Here is an 18,842-nt window from a genome sequence, read left to right on the forward strand (position 1 = left end):
TCTAACTATATCAACACCTAATCATATTTGGTTGGAAACTGGACATGATGTATTGGTAAACAGTAACTGAACTAAATAGGCTTTAATGGAAGGTTTTATGTTAGCCTGGCTTTGAGCTGGGCTATATTTAATGTTGAGGTTATACGTGCCACAGATTTCAAATTCCTCTGGTGATGTTGCTTTTGTCTCTCCTGTTAATTTTGGGGTCCCCTAAGTACTACCCTCATAAAGTCTGTGCCTTGCAGCTATTTCAACTATAATCCACTCTTTTTCTACTGAGTCCTTTATTGGCCTGGGTGTAAAGCTTGGAGTAGAGGAAACAGTGTGTAATATCATTATTAAATCTCATTCTTTTAATGTGACTATTTTTCTGTGCTGTGATTTTCATAAGTGATTCTAAGCTTTTCTTTTTCTTTAGGTGAAACAGAAAGGCTAGAGGATTTTAGAGCAGAGAAATTACCTTTTCCTAATGTGGAATAAGCCTCCAGTTAACTGGTTTATCTAGAGAGAGGCCTTTGTTATGGAGAAGACTTTGGGTGTAATTCAGAAGTCTTTCGTTTTCCCTTTCTCTGCCAGAACCAGTAGGATATCTTTCTTAGATATTTACTAGGGATTCTTGGAGAGATTGCCCATAAATACATGTCCCACCCACCTGAAAACTGCAGCCCCTAGTTTATCATTCTTACACTAGTCCGCACTTCGCATCTAGCAATTTGTTTAAATTGTCAGAAGTGTTTGAACCAGAGCAACTCCATCTTGTATAGGTACTGGGTAAAATGAGGCTGAGACCCAGTTGGCTGCATTCCCAGAAGGTTGAGCATTCTAAGTCAAAGGATGAGACAGGAGTTTGGCACAAGAAACAGGTCACAAAGACCTTGTTGATAAAACAGTGTGCTGAGGAAGTCCACAAAACCCACCCAAATCAAGATGGTGATGAAAGTGACCTCTGGTTGTCCTCACTGCTCATTATACAATAATTACAATGCATTAGCATGCTAAAAGGCACTCCCACCAGCACCGTGACAGTTTACAAACGCTGTGGCAATGTCGGAAGTTGCTCTATATGGTCTAAAAAGGGGATGAACCCTTAGTTCTGGGAATTGCCCACCCCTTTCCCAGGAAACTCATGAATAATTCACCCTTCCTTTAGCATATAATCAAGAAATAACTAGAAGTAAAATCTGTTGAGCAGCCCATACCACTGCTCTGCCTATGGAATAGCAATTCTTTTATTCTTTCACTTTTTTAATAAACTTGCTTTCACTTTATGGACTCACTTCAAATTTTTTCTTGCACGAGGTCCACAAAATCTTTCTTGGGGTCTTGATCAGGACCCATTTTTGCTGACAAAATTACCATTCATGTTTTCCTATCAGTGTAAGAAGATAAGGGGAGTCTCCAGGAACTCTAAGAATGTAATCATCTTGCACAATCAGCCTCTGTTAGGGCTTTGCAGCCTGTTTTTGTAACTGCTCAATGAGTTCTTCTTGCCCCCTGCTCAGATGGAGCCAATTTATAAAGACAGGGGAATTGCCATAGAGAAAAAGTTTAATTCACACAGAGCCAGCTAAACAGAGGACCAGAGTTTTATTACTCAATCTGTCTCTTCCAAATTTGGAGACAGGGTTTTTTAAGGGTAATTTGGTAAGCAGTGGCCCAGGGAGTTGGGAGTGCTGATCCGTCAGGTTGGTGACAAAATCATAGAGGGTCAAAGTGGGTACTTCTTGCTGTCTTCTGTTTCTGGGTGGATTCACAGAACTGGTTGAGTAAGATTACAGGTCTGGGTGGTGCCAGCTGGTGCCTCAGAATGCAGGATCTAGAGGGTTTCTTGAGCACCAATCTTAGATTTTACAAAAGTGGCATTATTCCTAAGAACACTTGGGGACTCTCAGAATCTAGTGGCCTCTTGCTGCATGACTCCTAAACCACAATTTCTTATCTTGTGGCTAATGTGTTGGTCTTACAAAGGCAGTCTGGTCACAGGAAAGAAGAGGGCTTGTTTGGGAAAGGGCTTTTAATTGTCTTTGTTTCAAAGTTAAACTATAAACAAAGTTCCTCCCAAATTTAGTTCAACCTATGCCTGGAACAAGCTCCTAACAGACCCCAGCAAACTACACATTAACCCAAGTAAACTTTTCTTATTATCATGCTAAGATCTCCACCGTATGAAAAGCAGTAGCTTTATTATTGTAACATGCAACCTGTGTGCAAGCATAATGACTTACTGCATCTGCCCCACAGGGACGCATTCTACACATGCAATAATGCCCCCTCTCCCCTCTCCACTGTCCCATGAAACCCTCTTGTTACTTTCCTTCAGGGAGACACTGCCTTGGAGAATACACGTCATGCTCTCCTTAGTTATGGAAGGTATTAAAACTCCTATTGATCAAAACCTGCATTCTTATGGAGAGTCATTTGTTACTCCAGGTAAATGAACCCCCTTTTTTTGAAAACATTTATTTAATATTCTGTGAGCTTCTTCTCTTGATAAGCAGATCTCAGCTCTTATTCTCTGCATGGACATTTTTTAAAGATTTCCAGATTTCAGGGTAGCAATTTACCCAGCAACCTTAGCTCTTCAAGAACCACCATTGATTTTCAGTCTGTATAAGCATTTCTCGTTAGAAGAATGTAAGTGATGACCATTAAGCTCTTTAAAATTGCAGCTGAAGTTGGAAATCCACTAATACTGATTGGTTAAGTGTTAGCTTTTATCTTTTATAATATTTGCTTGTGCCTTTGTGCATTTATTTTTTGTCTATGTGAGATTTTATCTTTCTGCTATTAATTTTTCAGTTACTTGACAAAAGCTCCTGTAATTTAATTCCTTTTCACATCTACTTGTTGACATTTGAAACATCCTTACATTAAATTCTCATGCTACCCCTCTTTCTCTCGGCAAGTAAGAGTTATCTTGCTTACACTTGTCAGGAAGCTTCCATTTCCACATTTAACCATTTATGTTCTGCTTTTATTTTTTATTTTTTATTTTTTCTGAGACGGAATTTCGCTCTTGTTACCCAGGCTGGAGTGCAATGGCATGATGTCGGCTCGGCGCGACCTCGGCTTACCGCAACCTCCGCCTCCTGGGTTCAAGCAATTCTCCTGCCTCAGCCTCCCGAGTAGCTGGGACTACAGGCACGCACCACCGTGCCCAGCTAATTTTTGTATTTTTAGTAGAGACGGGGTTTCACCTTGACCAGGATGGTCTCGATCTCTTGACCTCGTGATCCACCCACCTCAGCCTCCCAAAGTGCTGGGATTATAGGCGTGAGCCACCGCGCCCAGCCATTTCTGCTTTTCTCTATCTGTTGAGCAGGTTTCCTTCTGTGAACCCTACAGTTCACAGTCTAGCTTAGTGAGGCTTAAGGGTGCCACTGTGCCTGGCACATAGTAACATCGTTGATGTTCAGCTCTTACAACATAAATATTCATCATCCAGCAGTAATTATTCACAAAAGTTTGTTAAAATAATATCACTTTGTTACAATATAACTATTTTCCTTTTTTTTTTTTTTTTTTGAGAATGCAGATGATATTAAAAGTCACATGTTAACCTAAAAATATAGGCTGTTATAAAACTCTCTTGTCTTTCTGGTGTCAACAAGTTCAATGTTCACACTGTGTTTTTGAACTATAAACCTGAATAAAGTACAAGCAACATTTCATTCAATTCTCACAATATTTAGTTCACTCATTTTAATGGGCCCCAAAGAAACAAAGCTAGTAACACAGACTGCACAATCCAATGATTTATATACCAGCACTCTTTCATTCTATCACCTTGCCTTCTGACACCTCTGAATAATTTCCTAGTTCTCGACAGATAAATGGAGGCTATGAATTGCTACAACTTTTAGTCAAGGCATACTGGACCAATCATGTTACTAACAATATCCCCCACAGAATTATTTATTACAACTATTCCCTGTTTTGTTCTGCATCAGCAGGTCCATCTGGCAGCAAAGGATTGACCAGGTGTTCTGGGAAAAGTTGGCACACAGATGCCTTGAACACTGTGATGTGAGCAGGAGGAGAGATATTTTAAATGAGAGAAAATTTAATTATTCTTGGTATGTATAAAGGTACAAGACATTTTTAGGTGATAGCAATTATGAAACATCTTTTTGCTTTATTTGTAGAGGTTTTTAGACTTGGTTTAAAAAGTCTGAATGAAGTATAAATATTCAAGGAAACTAGAGTGTCATTCTTATTGTGTAGAAAATAAACAAAAATCTAGGTAGACATTCTTGAAAATATGCAGTAAAATAAAAAAGTCATACCTCATCAAAACCATTTGTTATTCTAAAGAAAATAGTAACAAAAGCTCTCTCTTGATTAGTCTTGATTAGTTGGTATCTGACTCAGGGATTTCAATCAGATGCTCAGAATATAGTTTACAAATGACCTTTCCCTTATTAAATTGAATTTTATGTCCTGAATTAGTTAATCTTTTTCCCAAAGTGAACAATTTTCTGTGTATTTTAGCTTATCAAAGACACTGAATGCATTAAGAGAGCAGGATTCATTCTAATACTGCAGAACTTAGGCTGAATAACAAATGTAGTACAAGTCCACTGAGGTTTCAAGCAGCCACAAAGAAGTTGTCACCAGGCAAAGAGAATGTTGCTTTGTGTAGTGAATCTGTACACATTAATGAGAAACCTCCATTGCTGGTACTAGCACTCTGCAATGCCCTTGGTTTTCATTATGTAAGAATTAATTCCATGGCAAAGGGCTTTTATCAAATTTAAATGTGCATACAAGAATCTCAAATTATTTGTGGGACATACATTTCAAGGTCCCCGATGGATGCCTGAAACCACAGATGGTATTGAATCCTATATACATTATGTTTTCTCCTATACATACAGACATATGATAAAGTTTAATGTATATTAGGCATAGTCAGATATTAAAATAATAATAAATTAGAACAATTATAACAATATACTGTAATAAAGTTTTTTTTCTTTATTAAATCAAGAATTTTTACTCTTTCACTTAAAAGAAGAACTTTATAGCTTCTCTTTGGCATATCCAAATTACCAGCATCAATATTCTTGCTCTTTGGGGCCATGGTTAAGTAAAATAGGGGCTACTTCAACACAAATGCTTTGATATCTCACCAGTGGATCTGATAACTAACTGAGATGACTACCAAGTAACTAAGGGGCAGGCAGCAGGCAGCTTAGAGAGCGTGGAGCTGCTGGACATCTGAATATGAATCATATCATTTCTGGTTGGACACAATTGGATAGTGCAAGATAGTATTACACTGCTCAAAACTACATGCAACTTAAAACTTATGGACTGTTTATTTCTGGAATTTTTCATTTAATATTTTTGAACTGAGCTTAACCCAAACCATGTGTAACTGAAACTACAGGAATTGATATCATGGATAAGGAGGAACTAATACTGTATGATATATTATAAAATATTCAACCAAACAATGTTGCCATGCCATTTTAAGAAAAAAAATTAATTTTCTATGATTGGGTTAATTTTTATCTAATATTTATATTTATATTTTTAACCTTTCCATCATAATCTTCTACATTCATAAAACTGTTTTAAATATTACTTAGTGATTTTAGAAAAAAACAACTAAAATGTTAAATCAAAATTGATGATTCTACTATTTAGAAATAGCATTTACATTTATACCTTCCTTTTATATATGAACCTGTGTTCCTTCACTGTTTTAAAATATGAATTTTACTATAACAGCTTTCTAACTTTTCTCCAACAAATTATTTGCTGTTTTTAACTTTATTAATGGATAAATATTTTACACAGTAATTATCTTAAAAAACATGAAAATATAAACTCAATTTAAAAGACACCCAAATTACACTTATATACATTTAAATGTAAGATAATGTAATAATTCCTTGGTGTAAAAGATGTCAAGCTCCTAGCATACATATTTCTTCAACATCTTCTCTCTTGACCTGCCAATTTTGTTGCCTAGACTGTTTTAAGTTTCATGGCAATCATAGCACTATATTATCCAGTCATATTCCCAACAGGATTTATTCTCAGCTTTATATTTAAGTAAATTTAATAGTCATTATCAATAAATCATCAAGGCTCCTCCATCCTCGAGTTCTTTATATTATTTTTTAGAGTGTTGAATTTAATTACCAAGAATCTTTCTTCAGAATTACTCATTTTATATATTCAGACTCTTTTATATTACAGAACGTCAGCCAGTTGCTTTAATTCTTTTATGACTATTGAGATGAGTGTCATATTCTTGGATCACACTTCCTTTTCTGCATAAGAAAGATGTGTGTAACATATCTTCTTCATAACTTGGCAATCACTGCTTTACTTATTTTCTGGCAAATAGTGTTTCTGTAGTGAAATCTAAAGGCTAGCCTGATTTTACCCTTATAGCTGATGTTTTCTTACTATTTCTGATCTATAAAATTATTTACTTTAAAGTTCACTGCTTTTGGTGTACATAATATCTGAATCTCAATTTTTGCCTGTCTTTATCACCGTTCTTGGTGTATGATATATCCTGAATTCTTAAAAAAATTTTCTGTACATTTATTCTGTGAATTTAGTGTCTGTATAATTTAAAATATTTTTTCAAGGTATCTCTCTGAACATTATTTGTATTATTTACTTCAGGGACATCAATTATCTTATGTTGTATCATGTTTGTTTTTCATTTAATTATATTCTGTATATTGATTTAATATTTAGGCTTTTCTTTTTTTAATTGCATTTTAGGTTTCGGGGTACATGTGCAGAACATGCAAGATAGTTGCATAGGTACACACATGGCAGTGTGTTCTGCTGCCTTCCTCCCCTTCACCCACATTTGGCATTTCTCACCAGGCTACCCCTCCCCAGCTCCCCCATCCTGCTGTCCCTCCCCTATTTCCCACAATAGACCCCAGTGTGTAGTACTCCCTTCCTTGTGTCCATGTGTTCTCATTTTTCCTCACCTGCCTATGAGTGAGAATATGTGGTATTTCATTTTCTGTTCTTGTGTCAGTTTGCTGAGAATGATGTTATCCAGATTCATTTATAACCCTAGAAAGGACACGAACTTATCATTTTTGATGGCTGCATAATATTCCATGGTGTATATGTGCCACATTTTCTCAGTCCAGTCCATCATCAATGGGCATTTGGGTTGGTTCCAGGTCTTTGCTATTGTAAACAGTGCTGCAGTGAACATTCGTGTGTATGTGTCCTTATAGTAGAATGATTTATAGTCCTTTGGATGTATACCCAGTAATGGGATTTCTGGGTCAAATGGAATTTCTATTTCTAAGGATTTGAGGAATCGCCACACTGTCTTCCACAATGGTTGAACTAATTTACACTCCCACCAACAGTGTAAAAGTGTTCCTATTTCTCCACATCCTCTCCAGCATCTGTTGTCTCCAGATTTTTTAATGATCGCCATTCTAACTGGCATGAGATGGTATCTCAATGTGGTTTTGATTTGCATCTCTCTGATGACCAGTGATGATGAGCATTTTTTTATATATTTGTTGGCCTCATGTATGTCTTCTTTTGTAAAGTGTCTGCTCATATTCTTTGCCCATTTTTGAATGGGCTTGTTTGATTTTTCCTGTAAATCTGTTTGAGTTCTTTGTAAATTCTGGATATCAGCCCTTTGTCAGATGGGTAAACTGCAAAGATTTTTTCCCATTCTGTTGGTTGCTGATTCACTCTAGTGACTGTTTCTTTTGCCATGCAGAGGCTGTCGAGTTTGATTAGTTACCATTTGTCTATTTTGGCTTTTGTTGCTAATGCGTTTGGTGTTTTGGTCATGAACTCCTTGCCTACTCCTATGTCCTTAATGGTTTTGCCTAGATTTTCTTCTAGGGTTTCTATGGTGCCAGGTCTTATGTTTAAGTCCTTAATCCATCTGGAGTTAATTTTAGTGTAAGGTGTCAGGAAGGGGTCCAGTTTCTGCTTTCTGCACATGGCTAGCCAGTTATCCCAACACCATTTATTTAACAGAAAATCCTCTCCCCATTGCTTGTTTTTGTCAGGTTTATCAAAGATTGTATGGTTGTAGATATGTTGTGTTGGCTCCGATGCCTCTGTTCTGTTCGATTGGTCTATATCTCTGTTTTGGTACCAGTGCCATGCTGTTTTGATTACTGTAGCCTTGTAGTATAGTTTGAAGTCCGGTAGTGTGATGCCCCCCCTCCCCCGTGTTCTTTTTGCTTAGAATTGACTTGGCTATGCAGGCTCTCTTTTGGTTCCCTATGAAGTTCATGGTGTTTTTTTCCAGTTCTGTGAAGAAAGTCAATGGTAGCTTGATGGGGATAGCATTGAGTCTGTAAATTACTTTGGGCAGTATGTCCATTTTTCCAATATTGATTCTTCCTAACCATGAACATGGAATGCTTTTCCATCTGTTAGTGTCCTCTCCTATTTCATTGAGCAGTGGTTTGTAGTTTTCCTTGAAGAGGTACCTTACGTTCCTTGTAAGTTATATTCCTAGGTATTTTATTCTCTTTGTTGCAATTGTGAATGGCAGTTCGTTCTTGATTTGGCTTTCTTTAAGTCTGTTATTGGTGTAGAGGAATGCTTGTGATTTTTGCACATTGATTTTATAGCCTGAGACTTTGCTGAAGTTGCTTATCAGTTTTAGGAGTTTTTGGGCTGAGATGATGGGGTCTTCTAGATATACTATCATGTCATCTGCAAATAGAGACAATTTGGCTTCCACCTTTCCTATTTGAATACCCTTTATTTCTTTTTCTTGCCTGATTGTTCTCACTAGAACTTCCTGTACTATATTGAATAGGAGTGGTGAGAGAGGGCATAATATTTTGGCTTTTCTTGTGTATTCACTATGATTTCTGAAGAAGGATTTTCCTCATAACAACAGTTTGATTTTCAATTGTACTCATTCTGTATCTTTCAGTTTGCATCTTTCTGTGTTTCAATTCGTTGACTTCTGTTACTGTCTTTACGTAACACATCTTTTAGGTACTTACTTTGTGCTGTCATTTTATATAAATGCTTTTATTATTAATTTCTTCAATGACTCAATGATTTTAAAGAAGTTATCTGTTGTTTTCCATTTATTTTGTTTTTGCTTCTGCTATTACATGTAATGCATTTGCTCATATTTTGTGATATTCCTTGTTTTTATAATCACTGATAGCAGGAACAGCATTCTGTAGGTCTTATTTGTTTTATCATAGAGCAATCAAATTGTCTTTGACACACATCCTAGTTAAACTGGTATTTCCAGTAGCTTGAGGATGACTGGTTAGAGAGGTTAAAAATTGACAAGCATTGCTGGGGTCTCTTTTCTGTACGCTAAGATGGCACTGGATGTTCTCTTTTAAAGCCCTCTCTATTCCGCCAGGTTTCTGTCACTCTGTCCATGAGGTATCACTCTTACTTCCTTCTCAATCCAGTGATAGATTAACTTTAATGGCCAATGTAAAAATTGGAACTCCCTGAAAAGCAAATAAATCAAGATGTTTTAGAACTTGAAGTAAGAGTACAGTGTAGGGTAACCATAAGAAATTGAGAAATTCAAGTATATTAAAATTAAAGCCTTTTGTATATCCAAGAAACTTTAATAAAAATGTAAACTAGCAGAGGTTATTTGAATCACAAATAACTAAGAGGATTAATATAATTTTATAAAGTCCTCAGAATTCGGCCTGGCACGGGGGCTAAAGCCTGTAACCCCAGCACTATGGGAGGCCGAGGCGGGTGGATCATGATGTCAGGAGATCGAGACCATCCTGGTCAACATGGTGAAACCCTGTCTCTACTAAAAATACAAAAAATTAGCTGGGCATGTGGTGCATGCCTGTAATCCCAGCTACTCAGGAGGCTGAGGCAGGAGAATTGCCTGAACCCAGGAGGCAGAGGGTGGGTGAGCTGAGATCGCACCATTGTACTCCAGCCTGGGTAACAAGAGTGAAACTCCATCTCAAAAAAAAAAAAAAGACCTCAGAATTCAAAAAGAAAATATATTGATAGAATACTGGGCATTATAAATGAGCACATTATATACAGAATAGTCAATACACGTGGCTAACATACATATGAAGAGATGTCCAGAGTCATTGACAGCGAAAGAAGCTGGAAGGAGGACTCTAACATGATGTCATTTTGTACCCATTCGACTGGCAAATAAGAAGTCTGAAATGCAAAATGTCACAGCAGATATGGATTGATGGATTCTCTCATGCACTTAGGGGAATAGAAAACAGAAACAAAATATAAACAGTCTCTTTGGGTAAAAAATACAGCATTATTCTCTCAGTCTGGTAAATTTATATAATCTTTGTGACAGAGATGTAGTACAGTGACTGCATTTTTGCTGTAATGGCACTCAGTCAGGGACTGTGTATCCCAGCCCTCACTGTGGCAAGGAAAGCCATGTGCAACTTGTTTACACTTTTAGAATAAGAGCAAAAATAAATATACTAGCTTGCTAGGGATGGCCACAAAATATCACAGACTGGGTGTCTTAAACACAAGAAATTTGTTTTCTTATAGTTTTGGAAGCTAGAATTCCAAGATCAAGGCATCCCCAGGTTCTGTTTCTCTTGAGGGCTGTCTTCTTGATTACCAGATGCCACTAGTTCATCACCCTGTTTTGACACATGTCTGCTGTCCCTTACACTTTATTCTAAAGACTTCAGTCATACTGAAATAAGACCCCACCTTCGTGATCTCATTTTTATCTTCAAATATTTTTACTTTCTGAAATACTGACTTTTGAGGCATTAATGTGTGAATTTTGGAGAAAAATAATTAAGTTCATCCCAGTGGGGTACACAATTATTGAGCCAAGACTTCTGGGAGATACATGTGCAACCTTCATGTTCTCTTTGAACTCCTGATAGTCATATATATATATATATATATATATATATATATATATATATTTATATATATAATCATAATTATGTGTACATAAATACACAAACATATAATCATATATGATTATATATATTGTATATATACCATATATATAAACATATATATGGTATATATACAATAATAATCATATATGTGTTTATATATATTGTATATATATGTATATATAATCATATATATGTTTATATATGTATATTATATATTATATAGATTACATAGATTATATATGTACATATACATACATATAATCATATATATGATTATATATATGCACATAAATACAGACACACACACATAACTATGTGGCAAAAGAGGAAGGAAACCTTGATTTCTGAATTACTGAATGGAGATCAGGCACCTGTTTTGAAATGACACATAAGCAAGAAATAGAAGCTTAATATGTTTGAGTAATTTACATATTTTGGTCCGTCTGTTAAGTCAGTTTAACCTATAATGAACATAATTTAAGCTCTATAAATATGACTCATTCACAAAAGCAACTTTTGCACTTAGTAACAAGAGATATAAAGAATGTTAGAGTAATATTACTCATGAGGAGAAAAATCTAGAAACAGCCTAAATGATCAACTTGAGAATTAATAAATAAATTATGGATCATTAAAACAATGAAATATTGCACACTACTGAAATACACCAAATATACATACTTCAATCATGGTAAATTGTAGATATATAAAGTTGAGAGAAAATTTCACAGAAGAATGCATATAATTTTCTACTGTTTTTATAAATATAAAATAAAACATATATTTTAGATAGGCATGTATATTTATATGTCATCAAGTTTAACGAATATTGAGGGCATGGTAAAAACATCAGCATGGTCATCTTCTTTTCAGAGGAGGGAGGAAGGCCTGCTCAGAAAGTTGTATAGCGAGATTATGTAATATTGGTTATACTCCATTTATTCTTCTGTAATGAGTTCTGTTTTATAATTTTCAAGTTGCATATGTGAAATACATTGTACAGTATTTATTATAATATTACATATTAGGCATTTTTATTTGAATAATTTTAAACATGCCCAAAATAAACTTTTTTTTCCTTTTAAACATTGTAATAGTAAATTACAGTTGGCATGACTATATTTGTTAAGGTCTAACAAAAAATTTTTAAAAATCAAGTTGTCATTACAGGTTACTCAGATATGATATAATTTTAAATATAATATTGGTGAATATAATTTTAAACAAAATTAAGTTGCCATAAAATAACATTCAACTTTATCTACAGATGAAAGACTTTGAATTTAGGGTGAGATTCAAAAGTGTTAGAAGTTAAAATCATATTAGGTCAAAATAATATATGTTTGATACTTCTGATATTTTAATAACTATAAAATTAGTTGTGTTTGGTGCATAATACTGGAAGGGAAAGCAATCAATACTAAATAATATACATATCTAACTGGCATCTCCCTCTCTACTAGAACTAAAATGTATTAATGTGTTCAACAGTATTTCTGTATTCCATTATAAATCATGATACATATGTACTTCTTCAAAGGATTAAAAATCAAATCCTGTGTAGAAAAGAACCTGTGATAATTGGGATTTAATCACAAAGAATATTCTTATGATTTTAAGTAATGATGTGTGCTTTTATTAGTTTAATTATCTTCAATACTTAAAGACAGAAGAATTTTTAGTTAAAGTCAATCAAAATATAGGAGTTGAAAATATTAATTATTTTTCAGCTCTTTTTAAGGAGGCATGAAGGACAATTCAGAAAATAAATATTTATAAGGAGGATTGGCTTAAGAATGCTTGATCTCAAAACAGCACTTTCATTATCCTTTAAGAAAAATGTTTACAGTTCAAGATTAGATACACAGATTAACTTCTAATTTAGAATATTTGGGGGTATATTTTCTAAGGAGCTGATGAAAGAAGTTTCATTATTTCTTGAATTTTTTTTCTGTTTTTGCATATTTCTTAGTGTTTGTATTCTCTAAAATGTATTTTCAACATGGATATTTCTTAAACATTCTACCCTATTTTTCACCTATTTATTTCCCCCAAAGAGACAGCTCCCTCTTTTGGGGAAATAAAAATAGTGATAGGGCCATCGCTATTTTGTTTTTGATAGCAGGCATTATATCTTAGTGGGAATTGTGCAGTCTTTGATAAAACATACATTCACTTATGAAATTGTATATGTTTTATACAAACTTGAACTTTAATTTCTTAATCTGTAAAACAGAGTAAATACTGAATTTGAGTTATGAAAAGAATAGAAAGAATATAAGTAAATCTCCTGGAACCTATTTGATATTCTATTAGTGGTAGCTATTATTGATTATATTTTCGGTCTTGGTATCACTATGGAGTATAGAAGATAAAATATATTTTTAAATGTAAAATTACAAGTTAGAGGTAAAAATGAGTGCTATTCAGCATTCAGAGATATTTATATTTTGGTAGTGATAATGATAGGAAGCAGAGAAATTCCTGGGCAGACAGGGATGGGTGCCCGGTGAAATTCAATCTTCAAGCCAAGGATAGTCTGAAGTGTGAGCACCAAATTACTAGTCCTGGATAGAGTCCATGGACCAGAATAGGAACTTCCATTTCCATTTGGTACAATTAGCTCCTGATTGGTTCTGGGTCAAGGTCCTGGGTCAAGCCTTCACTTCACTTCTCTATTGATTCTTACACTATTGTACCTCTTTCTGAATGGTGATTTTTTTCCAAGCCCACCCACAAACCAATCAGCATGCATTTCCCTATTCTAAGCTCATTAAAACCCTGGACTCAGTCTCACAACCAACAACCCACTTTCAGGTTCCCTGTTGCTGCTGAGAGTTTTCTTTCTGTCACTTGATAAAATTCTCCTCTGCCTCATTCACTCTCCAGTATCCACACAGCTCATTCCTCTTGGTCATGAGACAAGAACTCAGAACTTGCTGAAATGCAGGAGTGAAAGAGGTGTATCACTCCATCCTGCTGAACTATGGGAGTGAATAATACACAACAGCAGGACTTTATCAGAAGTGGGAATTGGAAAATAGAATATTTCCAAAAGATAATATAACCAGTGTGCTATTAGAGAAGCTTTTAAATGAAACTACCTGATCTTGAAGCAAGAACACAGACTAAGTTGGACAACAGAAGGATCAGTTGTGGAATCTCATGCACTGCTGGGGCATCCAGGTTCAACATTGGTGTACAGTGTCTGGTAATCATGTAGCCTATGTGTTGCATTAGAAGAGAAACCAGCAGCTGGAGTAATTATTAATGTAATTTCTGTTTTCAGAACTGAGTCAGCTTCAGAAGCCAATCATTAATTGAGTTCAGGAAGAAGAGAAAAGTTAAAAGGAAGACAGGTTCTAACTTAAATCACACCAAACCATAACTAATTTCTTATTTCAATTAAGATTTCTTAAAAAGCATTTTTAAATTTGCATCTACCTGAACTTAATGACTTCAAATTTTACCTTCCACGTGGTTGAAACATATGTTTACTAAATTTAGTGTTATCCTAGATAAGAACAAGCCTTTCTAAAGTCACAAGTTTTTGTAGTGTTTCCTTCTACCAACTATTCTGGTACAAAAGAAGATTAGATGAGTTAATTATGTTTCTTAGAAATAAAAGAAAATCCTAGTTCAGAATATTTTACATACATCTACAGACAGAGAGACCTGTCTTTGAGAATAGAAAAGATTATGATATTATTTCCATAATTATTTTCTAAATAAACTAAATGTAAGCTGTAAAAATTTAGGAAACACAAATTGTAGCTAAGTGTGGTGGCTCATGCCTGTAATTCCAGCACTTTGGGAAGCTGAGGCAGGCAGATCACAAGGTCAGGAGTACAAGACTTGTCTGGCCAACATAGCGAAACCCTGTCTCAACTGAAAACACAAAAAAATTAGCCAGATGTGGAAGTTAGAAAAATCATTAATTTAAACTAAATTGAAAAAATAGCTTTTTTTCTAATTATAAAGCCAGTACATGCACGTTGAATAGAGTAACAAAATTCAAAGATATGATTTTTTTTCTACCAGTAGTTTTATTCCTATGTTTAAAAAAAGTATATTTAATTTACAATTATTATGGATACATAATAGTTGTATGTACTTATGGGGTGAATGTGATATTTTGAAACAAGCATATCATGTGTAATGCTCAAACCACAGTAACTGGAATATCTATCACCTCAAGTAGTTATTTCTCTGTGTTAGTAACATTCCAATTCCATTATTTTAGTTACTTTGAAAGACACAATAAGTTATCATTAACTATTAGTTTCCCTACTGTGCAACTGAACAGTAGCTCTTATTACATTTAGCTGTATTTTTATACCCATTAGCAAACTATTTTTATCTCCCCCACAACAATATACTTCCAAGCCGCTGGTAAGCATTAGTCTACTCTTTATATCTAATGGTACAGTTTTTAAAAAATGTATGTTATGTTAACTAAGCCAGGCACAGACAGACAAATATTACATATTCTCTCTAACATGTGGGAACAAAAAGTTGTTCGTTTTTTAAGTTAACAGTGAAGTATTTCGGAATGCAGATCGGTTTTAAGAAAAGTGTTACTGTACCCCAAGTGCCTACATGAAGCTAAAGAAACAAATTTAACAAAAATGATTGAAGTCTTTTTTCTTCTCTCCCAAATCTCTTTCTCCCACCTAAACAGTAAGCAGAATTTGTTTTTTATTGTTTATGTACATTTTCTATACTTTTGCTATGCAGTATTATATGATTATGCTAAAATTATTATCGTACAACTTATCTTTATGCTTAACATTATGTTCTAGATTATTTACTTCAACTGTTGTATGTCATTTTATAATATAAATATACTACAATTTATCCATGCAAAGATTAATTTAAATCCCTAATTATTTAAAATTTTAATTTAAAGTATTATTAAAAATTTGTCACAAATAGCATAGTAATGGTTATTTAACATTTAACAATGTGAACATATTATAATATGCCTAATGATTCTTCACTACTAGATATTTGGGTTAAGGTGCTCTCTCCACTTCTCCCAAGAATTTAGAATATTGTATAGTTCATAATAGATGCTTAGTAAAAACATTTTTTTCAACAAATGACTTTCTAGGTGTTCATCATTATAATTCATAATTCAAATAAATTGTACATTACTTTTCATGTGACTACCTGACCATTTCAATGTTATTTAGAGAGAAGGTTGTAGGAAAAGAAAATATTATACAATCATATCATTTTCTTTCCTGTTCTTATACTCTAGTGGTAGAACGTGGGAATTAGATGACCTCTGCTTTGCTCAAAACTTTGGAAAGGAGAAACTGGCTGCAACTGTTGGCTTACTTTGTACTTAAACAAATGTCTGATAAACAACCCTTTCTCAAAGGTGTTGCTCTTTCATTCTAAAGAGCACCTGTGAGATTAAATTTCCAATGGAAAAGTTGAAACTCTTTGCTACATTTACAGTTGGCTTTTAAAAATTAAATCAAATAATGCTCAAAATCTAATTTGTGAACACTTCCCTTCTCCTGTGGGGCTTAATATAAACACTTTGATTTTTCTTGGATGGTAGGAAGGTTTGTTGCAAATAATTTTATTTATCCTAAATTGATTCTTGTATGGAATAAAAGTCACTTCCAAAGGGAAGAGTTAAGAGCCATTGTTGCCCAGCTGAACTCATATCTTACCACATGAAAAATTTTCAAGCAAGAATTACCTATGTGAATTTGCCTGGAGCAACCTACATCTCCCTTCCTGGCCTTCACCCCTCTTATTTTTTTCTTACAATAAGTGACAAGTAACTGAGTGTAGCAGCTATCTAGGCAAAGTAAGATAATTCAAATAAAGAGAATTTTGTCTATTGTCAGTGTTCTGTTAACTATTTTAACTAACTTTCATCCCAACCCTTATCTTATTTGACCTTAGGACACCGTGACCTCATTGATTCATTCTCTATATCTTCATATATAAAAAGAATAAGTTGAATATTTTCTGAACTTGATTATCACAATTCCATCTTTGTCAAGTAGAAATTGAAGTGACTCCAGTCATTCCTACCTTCTGCTGTTCACTTACTATATTATCTTCTCTCCTTGAATGTTACTTGTTTCTTATCAATGAAATATGGTAAAGATGAAGACATTTTGGAGATGTAATTAAGATCCCAAATAAGTTGCTCTTGGTTAATAAAAAGGGAGATTATTCTAAGTGGTTCTGGTTTTACAGGTAAAATAACTCAAAGAGAAAGTGGATCATCCTTGAAGTAAAAGTCTCTCTCTCTCCCTTTTTCTCTCTCTATTGTTAGTTCTGAAGAAGCTTCCATGTGGTGAGAGAGTACATGGAGGGGGCCATACGAAGGGGGCCATGTGGCAAGGAACTGTAGCTGCCACTGAGTGCTTCGAGCAATCCCTGACCAACAGTAAGAACATAGAACCACAGTGCAACAGTTGCAAAGAGATGAATTTTGTTAACAACATGAAGATGTTGGAAATGGATTATTCTCTAGTCCAGGCTATGATCACCACAGCCCTGGTCAACACCTGAATTTCAGCCTGGTGAGACCCTGGAGCAGAGAACTCACCTAGGATATGCCTGACTTCTGTCTTACAGAAACACAAAAATAATAAATGTGTGCTATTTTAAGCTGCAAATTTGTGATAATTTACTACAAAGTATAGAAAACTAATGCAATATCTCTTTTCTTTCTGCAACATACATTTTCATTAGTCAAATTTCCATCTTGATTCAACAGATATTTTTTGAATTCTTATACCAAGCGCTGTTAAGAATTTATCTCAGAATCACATAGGTTAGTAAATAGCAGCGACCAGATGGGCGTTCAGGATGTTTTCGTCATTGCTCAGTGATGATTCCCTTACAAAAGCATCTGTGGATGCACTAATTCAAACATCAAGTGTGTCACTTCTATAAATATTTGAGCTATAACATGTTAGAAATGTTTTTATATATATGTGTCAAATTTGGAACTGTGTTGATACTTTAGGAATGCTATGGTAGAAAAAAGAGATTAAGTAAACCATTCTTTTTGTAAATGGTCATCAACATTTACAGAATATATATGTTCAATTTTTGTTTTGCTTGAAGGTCAAAATAGAAGTCAGGATTATATGGAAATATACCTTCTTAAGTAAAAAGACAGTGATCTCCATTCACAAAACTAGTAATACATCTATGAGCTCTGCTTCATGATATTGCCAGATTTTATAATTTAAACTTCCCTATGAAATTTCTAAATTATTTTTGTGAGATTCCAGAGATTTATTTCAAATTTTAATGGGAAAGCTTGGATAAGTTGGTTTTTCAGTCAAAATTATTATAACACAGCTAGAAAATAATTTGAACTATATTAATGGAGCTGCAATAAAATTAATTGAAAATTTTATGGACAATAAAAGCAGAAGTGGAAATTTAAAACCAGATTTTGTTTTAATATAATAGCTTTTTAGAAATCTATAGTGTTATAATAAAATACTGTAAAATGAATGATTTGGATTCAATTTCCCACTTGATAGAATCTAAAACTTGTGTGGAGTTGAATAGAAAAGTACATTATAGATTTCCTTTACTTTAATTTCATTGAGAACTACATTTTATACTGCAATAAACCAAAGGTCAGATTCAGAGAAAATTGCATCTTACTACTGGTAGCAGCATAAATATGAACCAGGATTTACTATAGCTTTATGAGTTTTTATTAATATCAATGATACCACTGAGAAACAATGAAACTAATTAAATTACTTAGTTTTGCTATATTTGAAGTTTTGGAATAAATGGGATTATTCCAGGAATTTAAGTTTTCTTAATTTGGCTGACAAGAGTAAAATGTTTCATTAATTAATAAATTAGCCTATATATTCTGTTATTAATGATGGTAGCTGAAATATTTAGTTTATTAATAAAAATATATTTTATCATGAGTGCAAAGCAAAGCAA

The 18,842-nt window shown here is 34.1% G+C and overlaps 1 protein-coding gene across 1 annotated transcript in view; it reads left to right on the forward strand.

The window, feature by feature from the left end:
• LOC144580641 (uncharacterized) overlaps positions 1 to 17,523 on the forward strand; it is a 72,945-nt gene extending 55,422 nt beyond the window's left edge. The window contains exon 4 of the mRNA XM_078358531.1: positions 17,191 to 17,523. Coding sequence (XP_078214657.1) covers positions 17,191 to 17,429 — 239 coding nt within the window. The 3' untranslated portion in view covers positions 17,430 to 17,523. The remainder of the gene's footprint in view (positions 1 to 17,190) is intronic.
• Positions 17,524 to 18,842: the final 1,319 nt, after the last annotated feature.

The sequence above is a fragment of the Callithrix jacchus genome, chromosome 21 (assembly GCF_049354715.1).
Source record: "Callithrix jacchus isolate 240 chromosome 21, calJac240_pri, whole genome shotgun sequence".
In the NCBI taxonomy this organism is placed as follows: Eukaryota; Metazoa; Chordata; class Mammalia; order Primates; family Cebidae; genus Callithrix; species Callithrix jacchus.